The 25315-nt window shown below is 46.0% G+C and overlaps 1 protein-coding gene and 1 long non-coding RNA gene across 15 annotated transcripts in view; one reads left to right on the top strand and one right to left on the bottom strand.

Annotated features, from left to right (window-relative positions):
- The first annotated feature begins 5504 nt into the window (after positions 1 to 5504).
- Positions 5505 to 10890, top strand: LOC122897247. Its single transcript, XR_006382500.1, has 3 exons — positions 5505 to 5743; positions 8343 to 8432; positions 8647 to 10890. It is a non-coding gene; the product is annotated as an uncharacterized LOC122897247 (long non-coding RNA).
- A 4730-nt stretch (positions 10891 to 15620) lies between these two features.
- Positions 15621 to 25315, bottom strand: part of ZNF182 (zinc finger protein 182) — a 47764-nt gene continuing 38069 nt past the window's right edge. For 11 of the 14 annotated variants that reach the window (XM_044235097.1, XM_044235099.1, XM_044235103.1 and 8 more), the window contains 3 exons: positions 24836 to 24962; positions 24443 to 24538; positions 15621 to 18598 (listed from right to left, as the gene is read on the bottom strand). In XM_044235097.1, coding sequence (XP_044091032.1) covers positions 16965 to 18598; positions 24443 to 24538; positions 24836 to 24962 — 1857 coding nt within the window. In that variant the 3' untranslated portion in view covers positions 15621 to 16964. The remainder of the gene's footprint in view (positions 18599 to 24442; positions 24539 to 24835; positions 24963 to 25315) is intronic. The other 3 variants (XM_044235107.1, XM_044235106.1, XM_044235108.1) reach the window with 3 other exon arrangements.

Genomic DNA, 25315 nt, shown 5'->3' with positions numbered 1-25315 from the left:
CCTTATTGGATAGAGTGTTCTTGGCTGCAGATTTTTCCCATTCAGCACTTCGAACATATCATGCCACTGCCTTCTTGATTGCCAAGTGTCTGTTGATAAATTTGAAGCAGGCCGTATGGGTCTTCACTTGTAAGTCAAGTCAAGGACTTCTCTTGTCTTGCTGCTTTTTTTATCAGCACATTTTGCAGATTTAATTACAGTAGGTCTTGGTGTTGGCCTGCTTTTGTTGATTTTGTTGGGAGTTCTCTGTGCCTTGTGGATCTAGGTGTCTGTTTCCATCCCCAGATTAGAGAAGTATTCACCATTATTTTCTCAAATTTTCTGCCCCATTTTCCCTCTCTTCTCCTTCTGGAACTCTGATAATACAATATTCCATTTGATGGCGTCCCTGAGTTCCCTAAGTCTCTTGTCATGTTCCATCATTCTTCTTTCTCTCATTTGTTCAGCATCTTTATTTTCCATTATTTTGTCTTCTCTGTCACTAATTCACTCCCCTGCTTCTTCCAGTCTGCTGTTCATTGCGTCAGGCCTGTTTCCAGTCGCAGTGATACTCTTCATTTCTGACTGTTGTTTAGCTCTTTTCTCTCTGTGGTAAGGATGCACATGAGGTCTTCCAGTCAGTCTTGTCTTAAGCCCAGCGAGTATCCTCATCATTGTTGCTTTCAATTCTCCATCAGGCATGCTACTTATAGGTGTTTTGGTTAGATCTCTGGCCATGGCCTTGTCTTGTTCTTGTCATTTGGGATGAATTCCTGTGTCTTGGCCTTTTGTCTAAGTCTCTGCCTTCTCTGTATTTGAAAAGTCAGTTATGTTTCCTGAGAGGAATGGCCTTATGAAGAAAGGTCATGGGGGCACCCAGGTGGCTCAGTGGGTTAAAGCCTCTGCCTTCGGCTCAGGTCATGATCCCAGGGTCCTGGGATCGAGCCCCGCATCCGGCTTTCTGCTCAGCAGGGAGCCTGCTTCCTCCTCTCTCTCTGCCTACTTGTGATCTCTGTCTGTCAAATAAATAAATAAAATCTTTTTTTAAAAAAAGAAAAGAAAGGAAAGGTCATGGAGTGCCCAGGGCCTGATGTTTCAGAGCACATCTCTGGTGTGTGCTGTGTGTGCTCTGCTGTTGTGTTCTGGCTGCTCTGTCCTTCAGGGCAGTCATCTGTAAAGCCTCTCCTTGCCTGCTGTGTGAGGTGTCGCTTGGTCCTTGACCAGAATGTAGAGAATTGTAACTAGGCGTGCTCTGATCTGTTGGTGAAGTAAGACCTGGTACTGTTTCCACCAGGACCAAGGCTCCACAGAGCTCTCTGGCCGGGAGACGTGGTGTGGGCAGGGGTTGATGCTAGTCTTCTGGGGAAGGGGCCCACTGTGCTGGGATTGAGGCAAGCTTGACTGAGAAGCGCAGTCCACCAGAGTGCAGGGGCTGGGGCTTGGTGTAAGCAAGTTAGGAGCCATCAGCACTGCACTGCTTCCCTCAGGCGGCTGTGTTTATGCGGAGGAGGGGGAGAGGGACATGGAGCGCCACAGGCATCTCTGTGAATGCGGCCTGTCAGGGAAGAACTCCAAGAAGAGCAAATAATCCCCCCCCTTTCTCTCCTCTCCCCTCTGTCCCTCTCCTCTCTCTCTCTCTCTCTCTCTCCCCTCTCCTCTCCTCTCCCCTTCTCTCTACTATCTCTCTCTCTCCTTCCCCTTCCTCTCTGGGAGCCCAGCTCCCTCCCTTCCATAACACCTACAATCCATTTGTCCCCTAAATCACATCTCCACTTTCTTTTTTTTAACCTTGGTAGGTGTTGCTGCTTCTCCCCTTCCCCCCGCCTTTTTTTTTTTTTTTTAATGGAGTTCGTCCTGTCTATCTTCAGGTCTTTCTGAGATATGTAGAATGATTTGGTAGTTACCTAGTTGTGTTTATGGGATGAGAGGAGCCTAGGGTCCGCCGACTGTGCTGCCATCTTCCTCATCCCTCACTTTATTCATATTAAGTGTTGTTTGATTCATAAGCATTTGTTGCCATTATATCTTTTGATGAAGTTTACCTTTATTAATATAAAATATACCTCTTTGTCCTGCCTAATGTTTCCTCCTTCAAATTTATGCCCATTTCTCATTTTGTGAGCATTTGTCTAATTTTTTGATTCATTATATATTTTTGAAATTATTAAATATTTCAACTTAAAAGGTATAGAGAAAAAAACACTTGAATGCTCAGCCTAGTATTTTTTTTAAAGATTTTATTTATTTATTTGACAGAGATCACAAGTAGGCAGAGAGGCAGGCAGAGAGAGAGGGAGGAGGAAGCAGGCTCCCCGCTGAGCAGAGAGCCCGATGCGGGGCTCGATCCCAGGACCCTGGGATCATGACCTGAGCCCAAGGCAGAGGCTTTAACCCACTGAGCCACCCAGGTGCTCCCAGCCTAGCTTTAATATTTTGCCATATTTGCTTCAGATAGTTCTTCTTTTTATAAATGATTACAGATGCAGTTGAAACTTCCTGCATATACCTCCCTTCTCTCTTTCACCTCACTCTGCATAGTGTTCATGAATATCCTGAATTTGGAGGTTCATGTCCTCATGCCTGATATTGGTATAGATACTTCTAGTTTCTTGAGTTAGTCTCGACATGCTATATCTTTCTCTATCCTTTTGCTCTCTACATTTTAAAAAAATTCTATTTATTCGAGAGAGAGAGAAAGAGATCGCGAGCAGGAAGGTGGGGGAGGGGTAGAAGCAGGCTTCCCTCTGAGCAGGGAACCCGATGTGGGACTCGATCCCAGCACCCCAGGAGCATGACCTGAGCTGAAGGCAGACACTTAACCACCTGAGCCACCCAGGCTCCCTCTACATTTTGTTATAATAAAGACACCTCACTGTTCTTGAATGCTGAAGCCCGAGGTGGCACTATAGTCAGAACACTAACAGCTGAGCTAATACACGGGCCCACACATGTAGCTCACACCCGAGGCTTGGTGGAGGACCTTTATAGCTCTGAGCCCAGAAGGCATCCCATGTTCACTGCGAGCATCATCCAAAATTAGGATGTGCCAGTGGTACCATTCCAGTGGCCTCGCGACATGAGAGCCCATGAGAGAAACATGGTACCATGCCGTAAGGGCCGTCTGCTTGCAGTGCCAGCACCTCTGGGAACCCACCCAGAGGACAGCACCCTGGCTAGTGTCAGGCGCTGGAGAGAGACTTGGTTTTGAGGTGGCCACCCACACGGGGCCTGGAGTCCCCACGTGCACTGTGTAAGGGCAAGACCAGAGAACGTGGTCTCTCCCACGTGGCACGCACTGTAGCTGGGCTGGGCACTCATCCGGCCTGGCAGTGTGGGGCTTGGAATTCTCTGTGCTCTTGGCCTCTCACTTCTCTGTCTCCCCAGCAACTTGATGATGCCTCCAAATAAATAATGTCTTTTATCCAGTTGTTTAGTTTATCTCAGCAGGAAAACTGGTCTGCTAAAAGCTTCTCTGTCATCACCAAAAGCAGAATTTTCTCCAGTTAGATTTTTGTTTCTCCTCCAACATGTAACACATACCAGGTTGAGCACAGGCGTTCTTTTTTATTTTTGGTTTTTAAAGACTTCATTTATTTAAGAGAGAGTGAGAAAGAGAGAAAGAGCACAAGCAGGGGGAGGGGCAAAGGGAGAGGGAAAAGCCAACTCCCTGCTGAACAGGAAGCCCGACTCGGGGCTCGATCCCAGGATCCTGAGATTGTGACCTGAGCCAAAGGCAGACACCCAATGACTAAGCCACCCAGGGGCCCCACAGGCACTCTTTCTTGAACAGAGAAGATATCCCCTTATACCTTTTCCTTATCACCCAGGGATGGCCATTTACATGTAGTCATCATGTGTCATTACAGACTCATGAACATTTGAGATGAGGAAAAAAGATAGCTTTCAAAACCTAAACAGAAGGGGTGCCTGGGTGGCTCAGTCATTAAGCATCTGCCTTCAGCTCAGGTCATGATCCAAGGGTCCTGGGATCCAGCCCTGCATCGGGCTCCCTGCTCAGCAGGGAGCCTGCTTCTCCCTCTCCCTCTGTGCGTTCTCTCTCTCTCTCAAATAAATGAATGAAATTTTTTTTTAAATGCTCAGACCTGGGGTGCCTGGGTGGCTCAGTGGGTTAAACCTCTGCCTTCAGCTTAGGTCATGATCTCAGGGTCCTGGGATCAAGCCCCGCATCAGGGTCTCTGCTCGGCGGGGAACCTGCTTCCTCCTCTCTCTCTGCCTCCCTCTCTGCCTACTTGTGATCTCTGTCAAATAAATAAATAAAATCTTTTAAAAAAATGCTCACTCCTTAATTTGTAGCAGCTTGCAACCTCCTAGCTTCGAAAAATGGCATGCTAAGCTCTCCAACATACTATCCTGTCCCCCAACCTGGTCTGCCAGCCCGGAAGCTCACAAAGCAATAGACAACTGCATGTCCTTCTCTAATCTCAGCGCTTCTCCTGACTTTCTACCTCATGCTTCTGCCTCTAGTTGGGCAGGTGAACCCTTTCAAGCAGTGGCCAGCCCACCGTGGCTGCCATTTGTTCCCCGTCTCTGCTGCAGTCCATTCTGCGTGGTTCCCCAGCCCAGCACCCCAAACCAGCCAGGACCATGGGGCATCGCCATACTCACAGGGCAGTCCGAAAGCCCCGGACCTCTGGGCCACCCCTACCCTTTCCTGCCAGAGAGCTTGATGGCCAACTCAAGATTTCTCTTGTGGGTGCTTCTTCCCCAAGGCCCATTTCATTGGGGAAAGTCATCCAGAGCACGTGTGCGACAGTTTACCCATGAGACAGTCCATCAGAGGCTCTTTACTCCTCAACCCTGTCCTTGAAGTTTGGGTTCCACTTGCCTTACCTGCTCCCAGACGCTTCTCCAGAGACAGTGCCTTGAGACAGTGACGCAGTGCTGAGAACACTGGCAAGCGTTCTTGACTGAACCCAGTTAAACCCTCTCTCTGTGTAAACGTTAAGGATCTGCTGGGCAGGTGCCGGGATCTACTCCTCCTGCTTCTCCCCCAGACAAATCCTGTATAGATGTTTCCTTTGCTTATTAAATCAGCTGCATACTCAGCTGGAGGGGCCTGCCTCTTTCTTTGTTCTCTCCCTGCCCCTCTGAGTGCCGGGGGCCGGTTCCAGATTATACCCTGGAAACTCCTGACAGGGAGGCAAGCTGGTGTGTTTCTTTGGACTTTGGGGATGGCTCACCAATTGTTGCTTCACAAACTGGCCCCCGTACATGGAGAACAAGGGGAGCCCCAAGAAGGAGGCAGCCCCATTCCAGATCAGCAAACAGCAGCTCTAAATAAGCAAGGCGACTTCTGAGGCATGTCGTGGGCGGTCAGGAGATGAGGAGATCTTCGTGTCTGCCTGCCAGAATCATAAAACTTTCGAGAGACGCCTTACCGGGGCTTAGTCGTGTGTACAGTCCAAGTGGTCTCGGGAACACCTCACTCTCTTGAGGCTGCATCCTGGAGAACGGCTCCCGCTGTGGGAGTGGCGGGCATTCCAAGGGCAGGAGATGGGGTGAGAAGCCTCCCATTGCCAGGCTCCAGCTCCCAGGTCACCTGGCAGTCACGTCCTGCTGATGACCTTCTCTAATAGAAGACCATTTCGGATGGAGCCACCACCAGATCCATGACATCTGAGAAGGCTGAGGACTCCAGCTGGCAAGAGTGGCCGCTCGCAGGCCCCACTCAAAGACCTGTGGGTGGCGAGGGATACCACAGAACGACAGCCACCTGGTCCCTAGGCAAGGAAGGCTCAACCAGGTAATCCAGTATTCATGATTATTGTGTCCTACATAGGACCTTGTATGTTTAGGTTTTTTTTTTTTTAAGATTTTTATTTATTTGACAGAGGGAGAGACGGCGAGAGAGGGAACACAAGCAGGGGGAGTGGGAGAGGGAGAAGCAGACTCCCCGCCAAGCAGGGAGCCCGATGCGGGGCTCGATCCCAGGACCCTGAGATCATGACCTGAGCCGAAGGCAGCGGCTTAATGACTGAGACACCCAGGCGCCCCAAGGGTCTGAGCCTTTGTGGCAAAATCTGATAAGGATGCTGGGAGGCGGGATTCCTGGGAAAGTGAGAAGAGTGAAGAGGAGGGTGTTGTGGTCATTGATGGTGGAAGAGATGAAGTGCCCCACGCCATATGACCCGATAGAAAGGAAAAGTTGGAATTATCCTAGACTTCTGATAATAGAGAAATATGTCCCCCAAACTCCTAGGAGAAAACTTGCCTTCTCTCTCTGTCCCTTGAAATCATGAATCTTATTGTGTCTTTGAAAAGGAAACACCTAAAAAAAAAAAAAGAAAGAAAAGGGAACACCTCAGGAAACAAAGTAATCACTGCCCATCATTGCTTGAGACTGAAGAGAAAAAAAGGGAAAAAGAGGCTTTTTAAAAATATTATTCTAGAAGCTCCCTTGCCCAAAATCTAGCCCAAAGCATCCGTAAGATTACTTGTCAAGGGCAAATACAAATCTTAAAATCTCCACAAATCTTGGGGAAAAGTTTTAGCCATGTTAAGCTGGTGACCTTAACTTGTTCCATCTGCTAGAGACACAGTTTGGTCAACTGTTAGCTATCAACTAGTAAGTTTTGCATTGTTGTTGTACCTGATTGGTGACTAAAGTTCTGGAATGAAAGCTATAGAGACTCTGTGTCTCTATGTTTATGTTTGTCTCTGGATATTAGGAGGGAGATATATATATGATGTTTTTCCTATATCTGGAGGATATTGCTAAAATTAATTTGTAAAAGAGCTTGATTTAATTGGCTTAAATAATTTTTAATATTAATGGTGTACTTATGTAAAATGAAAACTTAACTTTTTTTCATCTGCCAGAAGGACAAAGTTTTCTTATCCTATTGGTCTGTTCTTAAGAAAGTTATGAAAAGGTTTTCTTTACCTTTTAAGTAACCTGCCTAGAAAACAAAGATCCTATGTTTTATCAAAATTCTTTCCCATGCGCAGTGTCTTTGATTACTTAAGAAAACTCTCTAGGGCGCCTGGGTGGCTCAGTGGGTTAAAGCCTCTGCCTTCGGCTCAGGTCATGATCCCAGGGTCCTGGGATCGAGTCCCGCATCGGGCTCTCTGCTCACCAGGGAGCCTGCTTCCTCCTCTCTCTCTCTGCCTGCCTCTCTGCCTACTTGTGATCTCTGTCTGTCAAATAAATAAATAAATAAATCTTTAAAAAAAAAAAAGGAAACTCTCTATTGAAAGATCTAAGTTTTTTTGTAACTATGTAACTTTCTGCATTTGCCTTTGAAGTCTTTGTCGCTGATTAAATGGATATTTAAGTATTGTTTCAAAGTAATCTATGATTCTGTTTAATGAAGTGTTTTAAATTCCTTTGATATTTTTGACAAGTGTCATAAAGACAAATTCTGAAATGCGATTTTTTTAGAGATTTTATTTATTTTAGAGAATTGTGGGGGGAGAGGGAGATCATCTCAAGCAGACTGTGCATTAAGCACAGAGCCTGATGTGGGGCTCAATCCCACGACCCCAAGTTTACAACCTGAGCTCAGACCAAGAGTTCGACACTTACCCACTGAGCCACCTGGGCGGTGCCCCAAATCCTGAAGTCTTTTTGACCTCAAACTAACTTTGGGATTTCCAAGATGTTCCCTGGAACATTTCAAAAGATGTGTTCTCTCTCCTTAAAAAGGAAAGGTATTAAACTAGTTAGGCTTATTTGATATATTAAATTTTATGGGAAGCATTATCAAATAAGAAGTGATGCTAAACTTTCATTAGGTGATATCTATATATATATATGTTTATTTATTTTAAGATTTTTATTTATTTGTCAGAGAAAGAGCACAAGTAGGGGGAGTGGCAGGCAGAGGGAGAAGCAGGCTCCCTGCTGAGCAAGGAGCCCGATGTGGGGCTCGATCCCAGGAACCTGGGATCATGACCTGAGCTGAAGGTAGATGCCCAACTGACTGAGCTACCCAGGCACCCCAAATATATGTTATATAAATATAAATGTTCCAGAAATTGTATGAAATTTCTGAAACTCTGATATTTCCTGGTATAATGTTACTGATCATAATTCTAGTTGTTATTTTTTTTAAGGATGTCACAGAAAAAAACAATTTTCCTCTTCTCGTCACTTTCCCCAGACTCCTCTTCTCCCAGCAGGGCCTCAGAAGGCCTGTCATTTCCTTCCTTGTCTTCTGGCCATAACAACCCTTTTTTGGTGTGTCTCCTGCTTAATGGGCCCTTTTTGTATAAATAAAAGATACATTAGAGCTGGTCTCTCTGAAAAAAAGAAAGAAAAAAATTTCCTTGTCCATTGTATTATCATGACCTCCCATCAGATCTTTAGTCATGACCATTTTTAAGTCTTTTGTCATTGATAGACGATCATCCTTTTACCAAAGTGCTTTGGCAACAGTGTTCCTATAAAAGTGCATCGTCTTCATGGGGATTCATGGAAAAGACTCTGACAGGTACAGTTTTCCGATAAGGATGAGGAATTTGCCTTCATGTGGGAGGGGCACCAGTGGGTCTTCCAAGTGCTTCCCCACGGCAGCCTGCACAGCCCCATGGTGCGTCGTGGGTTGGGAGCCCGAGACCTGTCCCCGTTCTTTCCCCACACTGGTAAGATGGGCCGGTTGCATCGATGACGTCATGTTAACACGTGAAGTCTTGCCTTTGCTGCAGGACTTTCTGCTGGAGCATCCGTGAGGAAGAGGATGGACCGTGAACCCACAGTACCTTCAAGACCCAGAAGTTGTCTGGGTAAGATGAAGCAGATGAAAACTCTGGGCATCTCCCAAGCCCGGAGGGAAGGCTGCTGTTTGAGCTGGATGTGACTCCAGAAGGCACGGGTTGGGGCCTTCTGTGGCAGAAATAACAGGGGAGAGTACCCCTGGGATTTGGGTTCCAGCTCTGGACGGGGGCAGAAGCCCAGTATACCCCCACAGAGAGACAGCTTCTAACGGGACACATAGCACTCCTTTGGGTCAAGCCTCTCGTGAAGGAAGCAACACATCAGGGAAAGAACTTCCCTCCCTACCAAAGGGTGATTTGAGAGGACGTTCCGTCTGCCTACCTCTGCCATGGTTCAAACCCCCCACTCTGATGAAGTCCCATGTCTGTTTGCAGCAGAAGAGCACCCCATCTGCCAGCCTGCTGTCTCTAGAAATATGGGGGTTCTTGGGCCCTTTATGGTATGTAGATTCTCCAGATGCCCCGTCCTAATTCCTGTGGCCATCCTGCAGCCCGCAGAGTGGGCACAGGGGCAATTCCTGTTGATGCCTCAAAACAGGAACGAGCCACAGGAGCTGTAAGGCTGAACTCTGAGTGGCTTGGCTGGTGATCACTCCTGAGCCCCCGCTGTTACCCTTGGCCCTGACAGTTGGGCTGTTCTACAGGGATTGACCCTGTGGCTTGGACAATAGGAAGCTGAGTGGTGGATGATCAGGAATAAGCCCTCTTGGGTTCGAGATAGGTTGGAAGGCACTTGGCTTCACCTTCCAGAACCTGAGGCAGTCTTCTCTGTCTTCTACATCCTGGGCCTTAAGGCAGTGACACCCCCAGGCAATGAGGCAGCTGATGCCCCAGCGTGGGTACAAGCCCTAGCAACAGATCCTCCAGTAGACACAACAGAGCAGGGTGCGTAGGAAGAGCGGCCCCCGTAGCACCTGTGTGGGATTGTCCACTGCTCTTGAAATGCAGTGCCTGTACTGTTGCTGTGGGTGTCTGCCTCCAGTGCCACCCGATGGCCTACAGATGAGGCACTTCCGTGCCAGCCATAGCTCTTGCTGACTGGTTGGGACCCACCGCAGAAGACGGGCATGGGCAAGAGTATAAGAACCAATCACAAAGACTGGGGTGTGGGAGGAGGTCATCAGGAGGACGGGACTTCCAGTTCATCTGTGAGCGGGACCCAGGCCACAAGAGCCTCCTCACGCCCTCTCCTGTCCTTGGAATGTATACTCTTCCACCATCCTTACCGTGGGAGCCATTTTCAAGAATGCAGACTTCAGAGAGTAATAGGTCATTGAGACCGCCTGATTGGTGTATGTGGCTGAACCCACTTATGGCCTCTGTATCCCTTCAAGATCCCGGCCAGTGGGTGTGGAGATGGGCTCCTCTTATAGCCACCCCAGACAAGCCTCATAAGTAAGTCCCCTGGCTTACTAAACTTGCCACGTTTAGTGGCACAGTCGGTCTCTATTTTTGCTCTCTCCTTGCCTTCTATGTACAGAAGCCAGCTGGCAGGGCAAGATCCTCCCTGGGTGATGATGGAAGAGGGAGATTTCTTTGACACGTAATTGACAGATCTTTGGCCTTCCTTAACAGAGAGGACGTAGGCCTCTGGTGATTATAGAACATGGGTGTGAGCTCCTCGGAATAACTTTCCTTTCCACATTCCCACCCTCCCCACCCCCCATATTCTTTGCTTACCTTTGAGGAAACCATTTCTTTTCCTCAAGATGTCATCCCTGCCTCTTGCAGCTGGAACAAGCGCTTCTGGGTCATTCTCCCTTTCCCTGGCCTTTTCATTTCCTAACCCTCCAGTTGTCGTCAATCCTTGTTACGCCTTGAGACATTTATAGATCTGTCCTTAACTTTGCGACCTTTGCTGCTTCTGCTTTCTTCTCTCCTCCTCGTAAGAAGCTTTAAGCTGTTTTCTACGTTTCCCAGTTGAAACCCACTCCACCCACATGTAAACTTTCAGGGATCGCCGTTCCCTAGCCCTATCCATTATTTTTCACCAAATTGAAGCTAGGGTGTTTGTCTTCTAGTTGTTGTCAGTCGAATACAAAAAACGGTTTGTCTTCAAGCTTATATTCAGCAGCCTTGCAAAATTCACTTAATTCTAACAATTCAGGGGCGCCTGGGTGGCTCAGTGGGTTAAAGCCTCTGCCTTCAGCTCAGGGCATGATCCCAGGGTCTTGGAATCGAACCCCACGTTGGGCTCTCTGCTCAGCGGGGAGCCTGCTTCCTCCTCTCTCTCTGCCTGCCTCTCTGCCTACTTGTGATCTCTCTCTGTCTGTCAAATGAATAAATAAATATTTTTAAAAATCTAACAATTCATTTGTGGATGCTTTTGGATTTTTCTGTGTACATACATCATCTGTAAAAACTGGGGGCTTTGGGCGCCTGGGTGACTCAGTGGGTTAAGCCTCTGCCTTCGGCTCAGGTCATGATCTCAGGGTCCTGGGATCGAGCCCTACATCGGGCTCTCTGCTGAGCAGAGAGCCTGCTTCCCCATCTCTCTCTCTCTCTGCCTGCCTCTCTGCCTGTGATCTCTGTCTGTCAAATACATAAATAAAATCTTAAAAAAACCCTTTATTCCTTTCCAGTCCTCTTTCCTCTGTCTCACTGTATGCCACTAAGTCCTCCTGTAGTGTTGAATAGAAGTGGGCACAGCAGGCATCCTAGTTCTCATTCTTAGTCTCAGGAGGAAAGTTTTTACTGTCACCACTAAGTTTTTCTTTTTTCTTTTTCAAAGATTTTATTTATTTATTTGACAGAGTGAGCACAAGCAGGGGGAGTGGCAGGCAAAGGGAGAGGGAGAGGAGGGTTCCCTGCCGTGCAAGGAGCCCCAGGCAGGGCTCCATCCCAGGACCCAGGAATCATGATCTGAGCCAAAGGCAGACACTTAACCTATTGAGCCACCCAGGCGCCCCAAGTTTTTCTTTTTTAATACACCCTTTATCAGACTAAGGAAGTTCTCTCCTGTTCCTAGTTTGCCAAGAATTTGTATCATGAATGGATGTTGAATCGTAGGAGATCCCCTTCTCTGCATCTGTAGAGATTAGGATGTGACTTTCTCCATTAATTACATTGGCTAAATTGTCAATTTTATTGGCATAAAGTTTTTTTCATAATTCCCCAATTTGTTTGATGTTTATGAAATCTGTAAAGTCCACTATATCACTCCTAATTCGACAATTTGTGTTTTCCCTCCTCCTTGATCAGTCTGGGTTTCTCCTATTCATTAACCTCTTCAAAGAACTCCCTTTGATTTTTCTTATTGCTTGTCCTCTAGAGGACAGGAAAGCAAATGTGAGGGAGGAAACTCCTAAGAGTAAAGCACAGAAAAGAGCTTGGGATCTACCAGAACTCATTAGGCGTCAGGTATCAACAGTGAGTGGGCAGGCTGCTTTGGAGGCACAGGCAGAATTTGTACGATGTGTTAAATATAGTAGGTCAAGGGGCGTTAGAGAGGAGTAGGGAATTTGGGTAAATTGGAAGGGGAGGTGAACCATGAGAGACTATGGACTCTGAAAAACAATCTGAGGGGTTTGAAGTGGCGGGGGGGTGGGAGGTTGGGGTACCAGGTGGTGGGTATTATAGAGGGCACGGCTTGCATGGAGCACTGGGTGTGGTGAAAAAATAATGAATACTGTTTTTCTGAAAATAAATAAATTGGAAAAAAAATTAAAAAAAAACAAAAAACAACAAAACAAAAAAATATATATAGTTAGCGAGTAAATCAGTAAGTGATAGGATACGCTAAAGAGAAATAGAGTAAATGGAATATGTGGTGGAACAAACACAAGTGTCACTTAAAGACAGAAAGAAATGCAAAATCTAGGACATAGGTGTCCTACCACCCAAACCAACAGCTGCATTTTACCTAAACTCGCCGCCAGTTGCTGACACTCGGGATTGTTCCATTGATCACAGATAAAACCCAGGACTGTGCCGGAAGCTAACTGGGGAGCTACAGCTGGGGCCAGCAGGAGATGTCCTTGGCCTTGGGCAATCTCAGTCTGATTGGCCCCCTTGTCTAAACTTCGACTCTGGTCATCAGTGAGGCTGATGCAAGAGACAGGGAGAGACCGAGCGAGAACGGAGGTAAGGGTGTATGAACACTACGTAACACAGGAGTCAGGAGACGTGGTCCTGCGCCCAGTTTGACCCCTGTTCTTTTTTTTTTTTTTTTTAAAGATTTTTTATTTTATTTATTTGAGAGAGAGAGACAGTGAGAGAGAGAATGAGCGAGGAGAAGGTCAGAGAGCGAAGCAGACTCCCCATGGAGCTGGGAGCCTGATGTGGGACTCGATCCTGGGACTCCAGGATCACGCCCTGAGCCGGAGGCAGTCGTTTAACCAACTGCGCCACCCAGGCGTCCCTGCCCCCTGTTCTAAATGTTAACTTCCGGGACGCGTGGGTGGCTCAGTTGGTTGGACGACTGCCTTCGGCTCAGGGCGTGATCCTGGAGTCCCGGGATCGAGTCCCACATCAGGCTCCCAGCTCCATGGGGAGTCTGCTTCGCTCTCTGACCTTCTCCCCTCTCATGCTCTCTCTCACTCTCTCTCTCTCTCAAATAAATAAATAAAATCTTTTTAAAAAAATGTTAACTTACCCGTTCCTTTCTGTTTGCTTCTTGTGGATTTTTAAATATATGGATCTTGTGGGGGGGGTATTTTTTTTTTATTTTTTTTTCCAATTGGATCTTGTGTTTTTTAAGTGACAATAAGCCACATCACTGGAGCATTTTTATTTTGGTCTGTGAGCCTTCCTATTCTGAGACCTCTGGGACGGCTTGACTGGTAGTGTATTAGAGGCCTTCATTCTATCGAGGGAATTTCTCATAGTAACCATTCCCAGAGGAGGAGGTGAGAAGGGATCACAGTTCAGTTTGGAGATCTTTCCTAAAGAAATAAGACAATAGAAAGTAACTGGTTAAAATACTGGGGTCCCAGTGCTGATCTGGGTGGTCATAGGGCCAATCAAGGGTCACAGGGCTGAGCTTAGGGATCTGAGGGTAGTCTCAAGGGTCCTGGGAAACAGGTTGAAGAGCCATCATTACTTATACCATTTTAGAGGTTTTAGCTAAAACAAGATGACAGGACTAGGGCTGGCCTATGGCCACAGCAGAGCGGACTTGGTGGCATCGGGGTTATCCTTGCGATGGGGGGGGGGGCTCCCTCTCCCAGGGTATACAAATCGGAACAAGAATGTGGGACACGGGAGGCACATTTGTTGAACACTGTCCCGAGCATGGGCTCTTCCCATCCCGTGTACCTGAAGTCACCTTGCGGTCCTTGGGGCAGCTCCTCTTCATACAGAAACCCGTGCAGACCACCTCCTGCCTCCTCCACTCAGTCCTCACCAAACGCTCATCACCAAGACCGTGAGACCCTGCATCCCTGAAACCCCAAGACCCTACAGCCCAACTCACAGAGCACCCTTCACTCCCCAGATCCAGCGGTCTGTCCCACAACGACCCGTACTCTTCCTCTTCACACTTGCCAGTGCCCTGCCACACTTTGCCACGTGTCTGACCCTTCTCTGCCCCGCCCCACTCGCCGCTAGCTTTCCCGCCATGCTTCACATCCCAACTTACACCGCTTTGCCCACACTGCCAACATCCGCGCTCGGCCCGTTCACTCTGACTACTCACTTTCCGAGCCATCACTCACATTCCCGTCCACTCTACTCTTTCTCCAGCACCTTCCCCACTGGCTATTTACATTTTTGCCTACTCTTCCCTGCTCGCCCTCTTTCTGCCCTCTCATTCCCCCACGCCCCCGCCAACTTGGCCCTTCATTACCTTCATCTGTTTTCCTGATTCTGGTCCATCCGTCCGTATCCTGCTGTTCCCCTCCCCCTTTCTCCCCCATGGTCCACGCCTCACTGACTTCTGCTCACACACACGGCCCATCAGACAGCCATCTGTGTCCCAGGAAGCTGGTATCCACGATCAACATGAAACGGCATGACCTGACCCTTGTCCACACCGCCCTTCAGACCTTTGAAACCCCAGGGATATTCCCTAGCAGCGGGAAGAGGAAATGCTTCCTTTCTGGTGCCCCCGGGCATCCTCTCAGCAGACGGCCCCAGATGGCTGTTAGCCCCACGTTTCTTCCCCAAGCTTCCTCCTCCCTGGGAAGACACCAAACGGGACACGTCTGACTTCTGTAGCTCCAAAAGAGCAAACCCACACCCCGTTTTCTTGCAGGATACTTTAGGGAAAAAACAAGGCCAGGCAGGAGACAGGCAGGGTCTCAGAGGTCTGACTCACTCACCTGTCTGGTTAAATCAAAACCCTTTCCCTGCCCTGGATTTACACAGCTTGGGTTCCCCCGTCCCACCACAGATCGAGCCTGTTAAAAACCACATCCTGAGGCCACAAACACAGTGACAGGGTGGGACCTCGCTCTCTGGTGCAGACATGCAGCAACCAGGTCTTCGGCTATGTCCGTTCAGACCGCGGCTCTCAAAAGGTCACTAGCAGTCGTGTGACCCAGGGCGTGAGCTGCCCAACTTGCCTGGATACTCCCGCTTTTCTCTCTCTCACGATAAAAATACACACGCACACAAAATGAAGCAATGTATATCATTTTGTTAAAATATGTAAGGACAGTGATGGGCTTTAATACAGGGTATTTTCAGAGGTCATGGAGCACACTAAATTAGGAAATGTTTTCCAGTCTCCATGATTTCAGGTTTATGTGATGTGGTCCCAGCCGACCTAAGAACCACCGCACTTGGCACACTCAGGAAAAGTGAGGCCTGTGTGCCTCTCGAACCAGCTGGCTATCTGTTGTTCTGACAGATTATTCTGTTTACTGTTCACTCAAAACATTAAACTCCATATTGAACATCCATGTCTCAAATGTTAGGAAATCCTGTATCTAGAATCTAACTTCATTATCACAGCAATGGACATATTCATTTTAAAAAGTTTTATTTATTGAAAAGGTAGTACAGCCACAGAGCACAATTTTCAAAAGTTATGAAAGGACACAGAGGTGTCTCCCTCCCAATTCCATTCCCCCAGCCATCCACTTCCCCTGCCCTTTCCCAGAGGTAATCAGGGTTCGCAGCTTCTCATGTATCTTCCCAGAGAGAGTTGATGCATATATGCTCAATTACATACTTACAATTTGTTTTTATATGCAAATGGTAGCATAGTATATTCATGATCCTGCACCTTGCTTTTTGCACCTAATCGTGTTGGAGATCATCCCACATCACTACACAGATGATGTCCAAGTTCTCTTTATATATATGTATATATATAAATTTTTATATATTTCTACATATATATATATATGCACACACACACACACACGCACACACACAAATTTTTTTTTCATTTTGTCTACCTAGGAGGTTTGCTGTATGAACATACCATGATTTCGGGATCTAGACCCCTGTCACCTAGACAGCTTCCAACCTTTTGTTTTCAGTGTGCCTGTGAAGATCTCTGCATGGTCATCATTTCGTACATACGTGAGTATATACATTCCTAGAAGTGGAACTGTAGGCTCGAAAGCCATTGCCTCTGTGGTTTTCATTACTTTGGAATCATTATTTGAGTAAGAGTTTTGCCTGGACTTGCTGTTCCCCAGAGGTTCATGTGGGGTAAGAAACGGGGACCACATTCTAGGCAGGTAAAAGTTTTTCTTAAAATTGTTCCCCCCCATTTGGTATTTCTTTTAGGTTTGACTTCTCCAGAGTCCGTAAACCGGGGCAGCTGTAGGGCTCTTCACAAGGAACACCCCCTTCTCCTGCTCCAGCCCCTGTCAAGTGCTCCTCTCATGATTGCAGACTACTTTCTACAGATATGGCTTGTCTGAGTGATCTCTTGTCAAGGCCTCTGCCAGCCTCTCCTCAGACCCCAAATGGGTCTAGGAGACATCCTAACTCCCACCTGTCAATGCCCTCTGTTACCGTGGTGAATGTAGTTGGCCTTGCACTTGGGGGATGTCCTGAACCTCACCAGTGCGGCCCCACGTGTGCAGCCTTGAGTGTTTGCTTCGACATCTCCTGCACTGGCGCGTGGTCCCCTCGGCCCCTGGCTGCGCTGGCAGGGTTTCGGCTATCTCCTCCTTGTGGCAGATACACAGATTACACTTCCTCTTTTCCTCCTTGTAGTGTCTGGGTGAAGACTGAGATGAAAAGAGCCTTTTAATCCCATATTTAAACCAGAAATCAGAACGTACCTTTAAAACGTTAATTAGACAAAACTTTCCCTCAGTGAACCTTAACAGGCACCTTGGATCTACTCGTTAATGTGTGATGAGCTTTGACTTCCGGCTATGGCCCTTCACGTGGGCTTTCTTTCCCGTGTGTGTTCTCTGATGTACAATCAGGTTTGATTTTTGGGTAAAAGCCTTCCCACATTCTGCACACTTATAGGGTTTCTCTCCCGTATGAGTTCTCTGGTGTACAGTGAATGTGGATTTTTCTCTGAAGGCTTTGCCACACTCAGAACATGCATAGGGTTTCTCTCCTGTGTGTGTTCGCTGATGTATTATGAGCTGGGACTTTTGGCTGAAAGCTTTCCAACATACGGGACATTCATAGGGTTTCTCTCCTGTGTGAATTCTCTGATGTATAATGAGCTTGGACTTTTCTCTGAAGGCTTTGCCACATTCATTACATTTATAGGGTTTTTCTTCTGTATGGGTTCTTTGATGTATAATGAGGTATGATTTCTGGGAAAATGCCTTTTCACATTCACTGCATTCATAGGGCTTCTCTCCTGTGTGACCCCTCTGGTGGAGCATGAGATAGGATTTCTGAGAGAATGCTTTCTCACATTCATTACATTCAAAAGGCTTTTCTCCTGAATGAGTTCGCTGATGTACACCAAGGTTGGACTTTTGGGTGAAGGTTTTCCCGCACACATCACATTCATAGGGTTTCTCTCCTGTATGAGTTCGCTGATGCACGATGAGGGTTGACTTCTCATTGAAAGACTTCCCGCATTCAGCACATTTATGAGGTTTCTCCCCTGTATGAGTTCTTTGATGTATAACAAGAGTTGACTTATCACTGAAAGTTTTCTTACACTCGTTACATTCATGGGGTTTCTTTCCTGTATGAGTACTGTGATGTATAATTAGATCAAGCTTCTGTATGAAAGATTCCCCACATTTAGTGCATTCATAAGTTTTCTCGCCCGTGTGCGTTTTCTGATGGACAATGAGGTTTGACTTCTGAGTGAAGGCTTTTCCACATTCATTACACTCATAAGGTTTCTCTCCTGTGTGAGTTCTGTAATGTATGATGACGGTTGACTTTTCTCTGAAGGCTTTTCCACATTCTGGGCACTCAAAAGGTCGCTCTCCTGTATGACTTCTCAAGTGTATAATGAGCTGAGATTTTTGGCTAAAGGCTTTTCCACATTCAGTACATCCAAAGGGTTTCTCTCCGGTATGAGTTCTCCAATGTACAATGAGGTGTGACTTCTTACTGAAGGTTTTCCTACACGCGGTGCATTCGAAGGGTTTCTCTCCATTTTTAATTCTCTCTTGTAGACTGAGCCCTTTCTTCCGCCTGAGGGCCTTCCCACACTCTTTATATCCATGGGGCTTTACTCCAGGAGTTGTTTTCTCATACTCCGTATGGAAGAATAACTTTGCACATCCACTATCATGTTTCTTTCCTACAGAGCTTCTGGTAAATAAGTCTAAACTATCTACCATATTATTTCCAAATGGCTCATATTTATGGGACCTTTGGATTGAAGCAACAAGGTTTGTATCCAGATGAAAGGCGTTTCCAAATTCATTATAGTCATGGCCAGTCTTGGTGATAATTGTTTTCTTGTCAGGGAATCCAACTTGCATCAACAGATACCTATCTTGGTCATCCTGGTGCTGTCTCTCAATCTGTTCACCAATTTGACAGACTGCTTCTAGAAGGAAGTACAATAAACCATTTTCGTAACTTAATATTATATAATGACCCTTCTTTAAAAGTGCCCTACCATATAAAAGCTGATACTATTATCTCATTTTATCTGAGTTCTAGAGAAGATCCTGACCATCAAATCCTGTTCTTTCACTAAACTCCCACCTGCTAGTCTTTCTGTTACCAAGAACAATCTTTCCCTGACATCTCAGTCTGTCTTACTTCTACTTTTACATCATCTCTGATTCCTGTCAACTCTGGAGACCTTATCAACCTTTATCTTCATTTATCATATGAACTTTTTAAAAAATATTTTATTTATTTGACAGACAGAGATCGCAAGTAGGCAGAGAGTCAGGCAGAGAGAGAGGGGGAAGCAGGCTCCCCACAGAGCAGAGAGCCCGATGCGGGGCTTGATCCCAGGACGCTGGGATCATGACCTGAGCCAAAGGCAGAGGCTTTAACCCACTGAGCCACCCAGGCGCCCCTATCATATGAACTCTTAAGTGTCCAGGACTTATACAATTTCTAAGCAGAAATGCAACAGTGTGGTTAATGGACTCAAATCTTAGACAATCCTGAATCCACATTCTTAGTCAATCAGAGAAAGATGCAGAATAATTAACCTTACAAAAACAAAGAAAAACTCAAAGATCTTCCCCCAATCTGGATTCATCCAAGCTTGCATTCACAGTTCAACCCTATCTTCTCCTATCCACACTATTTTCACTAAAAACTATGACTCTGTCAATGCCAAACCCTTCCTCATTTTCTACCACCCACATAGCCTAGTCTCCCATATTTTGCTATATTCAAAATCTAGATAACTTTCAGGTTGCCTGGGTGGCTCAGTGGGTTAAAGCCTCTGCCTTTGGCTCAGGTCATGATCCCAGGGTCTTGGGATCGAGCCCTGCATCAGGCTCTCTGCTCCACAGGGAGCCTGCTTCCTCCTCTCTCTCTCTCTGCCTGCCTCTCTGCCTACTTGTGATCTCTGTCAAATAAATAAGTAAAATCTTTAAAAAAAACCCACAAAATCTAGATAACTTTCAAAAAGCAATTCTGTCTTTTCAAAGAAGCTTATTCTGATCTTCCTGTATAACTAATTTTTGTTTTTTTCTAAAGTAGCCATCTGTCCCACTCATTTAGAAGTTAAAGTTGCAAAGCTTCGGCTTAAATATACCATATTTCATCACCTGCAAGATGCACATTATTTCACATTTTAACACATTTCTGAACCCAAGTGTACTTATTATCAATGGCATGTCACCAATTAAGTGGTGGAAACTTTTCTTAGTGGCTATGTATTAAAATCAACTGGATCTTGAAGTCAATAAAATATGGTAAATACTTTCTGCATCTACCAAATCTTAATCTATTTCTGTAGTTGACTTTTCACCTTTTCCTGAAATTTTGTATGAAAAATGGACAGAAAAGATGAAAGAGTATAAAAAACTATTCAGACTACCGCTCAGACTTAACAGTGATAACATTTACAATAGTAATACTGAATTTGAAAATGGACCGTGTTCCTATGACATCCTTAATATCATTAGCAAAAAACTCATTCTTAGGCATGAATATCAGACTCACAGAAGTTGTTTTTGCAAAATACATCTGATGGGGCCACCCAAGCTCCACCAAGTGTCACAACCAATGCTGCTACCACAACAGCGACTATGCTGACTCAGCGCCACAGCACTACTCTGAAAAGAAAGAACTCAACACATTTCACAGGCTCTTGACCATTAAGTGAAAAAAGGTGAAGAAAACTGTATAGTAGGCTACCGTATTTCTAAGGAAAGAAATCTATAAATACATACTTATATAGACTCAACAGGTAAACAAGGGAAGAATACAGCTTTACACTTTAATAAATGCTTACCTACAGAAGGAAGGGAGAGAATGAAATGCAAGGAAAGAAGCTGAACTTCTTTAAATATACCTTCTTCTCTAGATTTGACTTTGGAACCAAGTCAGTATTTTATACATTCCTAAAGCAAAACTGGATTTTAAAGGATCCCGTAAGAATAATATACCCTCATCTGTATTTCCAAACCACCATCGCTGGAAAGTCTTGGTTCTCAATGGCACCGACGTGATTACCTCAGTTGATTCACACCACTATGGACAGCGGTCTCAGAAGAATGCTAACTATATTACCATCAGATGTAAGATTAACAGAAACATTTAAGCCCAGAATTTGATTTGGAAATACCAACCTTTTTAAATGAAGAAGTATCAATTTGAATACATGATGTATTTTCTCTTACAAAAACTTTTTTTACCCGGCGCCTGGATGGCTTGGTCAGTTGGGCGTCTGCCTGGGGCTCAGGTCATGGGTAAAGCCCTGCACTGGGCTTCCCTGCTCGGCGGGGAGTCTACTTGCCCCTAGGCCCAGCTCCTGCTCTCTCTCTCACTCACGCTCTCTCTCAAATAAAATCTTTTAAAGAATCGTTTTTACATGGTTCCTAGCTCTGTCAATTTTTATTTTTACTTTTTTTAGAGACTTTATTTAACTGAGATAGATTGAGAGTGAGAGAGCACAGGCAGAGGGAGAAGCAGGCTCCCCACTGAGCAGGGAGCCCGATGTGCGGCTCCATCCCAGGACTCCAGGACCATGACCTGAGCCGAAGGCAGACGCTTAATGACTGAGCTACCCGGGCATCCCTGTCAATTTTTAAAAGGCCTAGAAGCAATTCACTAGCATCCACATTGTGGTCTCAAAACACTATTTACAGGGCGCCTGGGTGGCTCAGTGGGTTAAAGCCTCTGCCTTCGGCTCGGGTCATGATCTCAGGGTCCTGGGATCGAGTCCCACATCAGGCTCTCTGCTTGGCAGGGAGCCTGCTTCCTCCTCTCTCTCTGCCTGCCTCTCTATTTGTGATCTCTCCCTGTCAAATCAATAAATACAATCTTTAAAAAAACATTATTTACCACCAAAAAAAACCCCAAACAAACAAATAAACAAACAAACAAAAAACAGGGTTCCTTGAAGAAATGGCTCATTCCAGGCCAGAGATGAGAACTATATAAAATGAGCCTGGAAGATCCTGTGATACCAGAAAGTTTCTGCTGGCCAGAGATATGGCAGTCTGATTCATAATGAGGATAAAGCAATGGATTAAAACACAAAATACTGATTTCTTTTTAAAAGACCTATTGCGGGGGCGCCTGGGTGGCTCAGTGGGTTAAAGCCTCTGCCTTCGGCTCAGGTCATGACTCCAGGGTCCTGGGATCGGGCCCCACATCAGGCTCTCTGCTCAACAGGGAGCCTGCTTCCCTTCCTCTCTCTCTGCCTGCCTCTCTGCCTACTTGTGATCTCTGTCAAATAAATAAATAAAATCTTTAAAAAGAATAAATAAAAATAAAAAGACCTATTGGGGCACCTGGGTGGCTCAGTGGGTTAAGCCTCTGCCTTCGGCTCAGGTCATGATCTCAGGGTCCTGGGATCGAGCCCCACATCGGGCTCCCTGCTCAGTGGGGAGCCTGCTTCCCCCGCTTTCTCTGCCTACTTGTGATCTCTCTCTCTCTCTCTCTCTGTGTCAAATAAATAAATAAATAAATAAATCTTTTTTAAAAATCTAAAAAAAAAAGACCTATTAGTCACCTTTTGAATGATGCTATAAAACCAACTCATTATTTTTAAAACTGGTAAACAAATGGGAAAACGTATATAACTGAAATGGAACTCCTGGAACACACAATATAAGTAACAGATGAAAGGCAATCAGTCTTCTTTATAGAACTATTCCAGCTAATCAACAAAGAAGGCATGACAGAATATCACCATTTTGCAACATTAATGAACAGATACAAGCAATGACCACCGAGAACTCATAGCTACAACAGACAGCCATGCATTACATGCCTCCTGATGAGAGGATGTCATGCCAGCTAGGAAGTGAACTTGCTTAAAGAAAAAAGAATAATAAAACCCTGAATCTGGTCAAACTTCAAAATCTAACCATCAATTTATAAGAAAAAATAAGGGACAGAGGAATATGTTAAGTAGGGTACTTAGCAGAGTCCAGAACGTGGGAAACTAAAAGACAAATAAACCAGTTACTTAAAAGGGGGGGAGGAGATAGCTGGGAATCGTTTGTCCATTATGAGAAATGAGAACGCAAGGAGTTGTGAAAACCCTCCGCCCCCAGATCCTCATTTCTCAATACCATCCCCCACTAAAAGGGATCAAAAATCCTTGGAGAAGCTGCTGATTCTAGGTCTGAAACAAGGCAAGTACAGTGTGAACCTCGAACACATTTCTGTGCTAGAAAGTGCTCAGAGAAGGATGGGGTCATGTTAAGAGACGGAGGAGCCAGCCCGAAGGGACTCCTACTGGGCAAACTGAGGACAATTTGAACAACATCAAAATGAGTAACGACAGAAGACATTAGTGCATTATAACATCCTGAGAAATAAAACTCTGAGTCCATACCGATACTAAAACGCATTCATTAAAGGGACAGGGTAAGAGAAGAGTGCCAACTTATAAATGGAGAAGGAATGATAGAAAATACCCCCTTCTTCCAAACATCTTATAAAATGATTCAGGCAAGAATCTTCTGGGTGATAAAACCACTCAGTAAAATTTTTTGAAAACAGGATATTAATCATTTGGCAGCTCCACAAAATGTTAAACATGTGGTTTAACAACCCCACTCCTGGGGCACCTGGGTGGCTCAGTCGGTTGAGCGACTGCCTTCGGCTCAGGTCATGATCCTGGAGTCCTGGGATCGAGTCCCCATATCAGGCTCCCAGCTCCATGGGGAGTCTGCTTCTCCCTCTGACCTCCCCTCTCATGCTCTCTCACTCTGTCTCTGTCTCTGTCTCTCTCTCTCTCTCTCAAATAAATAAATAAAATCTTAAAAAAAACCAATCCCACTCCTATGTCCATACTCAAAAGGAATGAAAACATTCATCTCCATAATAATTCTACATGAATGTTCATAGCAGCTTTCTAATGGCCAAAAAGTGGGAACAGCCTAAATATCCATCAGCAGACAAATGAACAGAAGTGTAATCCAGACAACAGAGTATCATCCCACCATAAAACGGAATGAAGTCCTAATACGTGCAACCCCGTGGAGGAACCTGGAAACCATGCCGAGTGAAAGAAACCAGACACGAAAGGTCACGTTTTATATGCTTCCATTTACATGAAATCTCCAGAACAGGAAAAAGCATAGAGGCAGAAAGTGGTTGCCAGGGGTTGGGGGAAGGAGGAAATAGAGACTGACTGATGAGGGGTATGGGCTTCTTTCTGGGGTGATGATAATGTTCTAGAATTAGATAATGGTGATGGTTTCCTATCTTGGCGAATATACTAAAAACTGCTGCATTTGTATCCATCAGAGAGAGTGAAGTTTGTGGTCTGGGAATTCTCTCTCAATAAAGCTATTTTTAAACAAAGATAATCAAGACATTTTAGGAGAGCAAACCTGATAGGATTATCTAGACTGGATGGAAACAGATAGCCCAGGCCCGAGTCAGGACAGCAGTGCCGAGGCCTGGGACTCAGGGGGGCCTGGCTTCAGATAAGGCAGTGAGAAGCGAGACCAGGAGAGGGCGTGGGGCAGGACTGGCACTTACAAGACACTTATTCACTGGGAGAAAAAGCTGTGCAGAAACTCTGGAGTGAGCACCAACTTAAGGGGACTGGTCCAGTGGGTGTGGGACGGGGCAAGTGGTGTCAGTCTTATGTCTGAGGTATTCATGTCCCTGTCCAACAAGAATAAAGGGTCACAGCGCTTCTCCAGACATTCCTGAAAGCTCTTTCAGATGTCCTTGCCCCTGGCTGACAAGCTGGCACCCCCTGTCCCCATCATCTTGAGTCAATCCCACTCACCTGGAAAGCTCCAGAAGGAGATTTTTGTTTCTCCCAGGCATGGCTCTTTGACCTCCAACTTGAGGATGAGGTCTGGTTTGGTCCCCTGCGGTCCTGCTAATGAGAAATGACAGTGATACCTCCTGGGTCTTCAGAGAGCCTCTGAGAAAGAGGGCGGTGGGGTCTGGGCCAGTGTGGGAGACCCGCTCACTTGACACAATGGTCCAGTGGTCAAGTCGAACCATTCTACCTGGGTTATGAGTTCACAAATACCCTATGAGGAAACTTCGATCCCCGGAACTCAACATCCGAGGTTTCAGAGACCTTACAAGTTTTCCAGAGCGAGCAAGGAAAGGCCCTCTGTCAGACATAGTAGTCACGAGCAGCAAAATGACCTGAGGAGGCCATTCTTACCCACAGAGACCAGGTTGCTGTACGTCTCCAGCATCACTTCTCGATACAGAGTCTTCTGTGGAGGGTTCAAGTACTGCCACTCCTCCGGGGTGAAATCCACAGCCACATCCTCGAATGTCACGAGGCCCTGTAATTGCACATTCCTTGTACTCCAAAATACTGACCACTGGGTGAGGAGGATGAAATGCAGGCAACTGCTCACTGGGTTCCCAGTTCGTGATGATGACTTAATACCGGACACTGGCTTTGTTGGGAAAACACAAGCCCTAGCAGAAAGACTGATCCATCGAGTATACGGACTGTTTCGTGAGTATACGGACTGTTTCGTAAGTATACAGAATGTATGTTAAATGATGTGGTATTTGCACAAGGAAGGACAGTCCAGTAGGACTAAAAAGAGAATCCAAATGCCCTCTGGACACCTGAGTTATGACAAAGTTGACATGGCAAGGCACTGGAGGGGGGGATGATCTTTTCAAA

Source organism: Neovison vison, chromosome X (assembly GCF_020171115.1).
Source record: "Neovison vison isolate M4711 chromosome X, ASM_NN_V1, whole genome shotgun sequence".
NCBI lineage: Eukaryota > Metazoa > Chordata > Mammalia > Carnivora > Mustelidae > Neogale > Neogale vison.
The sequence above is the reverse complement of the archived record's forward strand: the minus strand, read 5'-3'. Positions and strand labels throughout refer to the sequence as shown.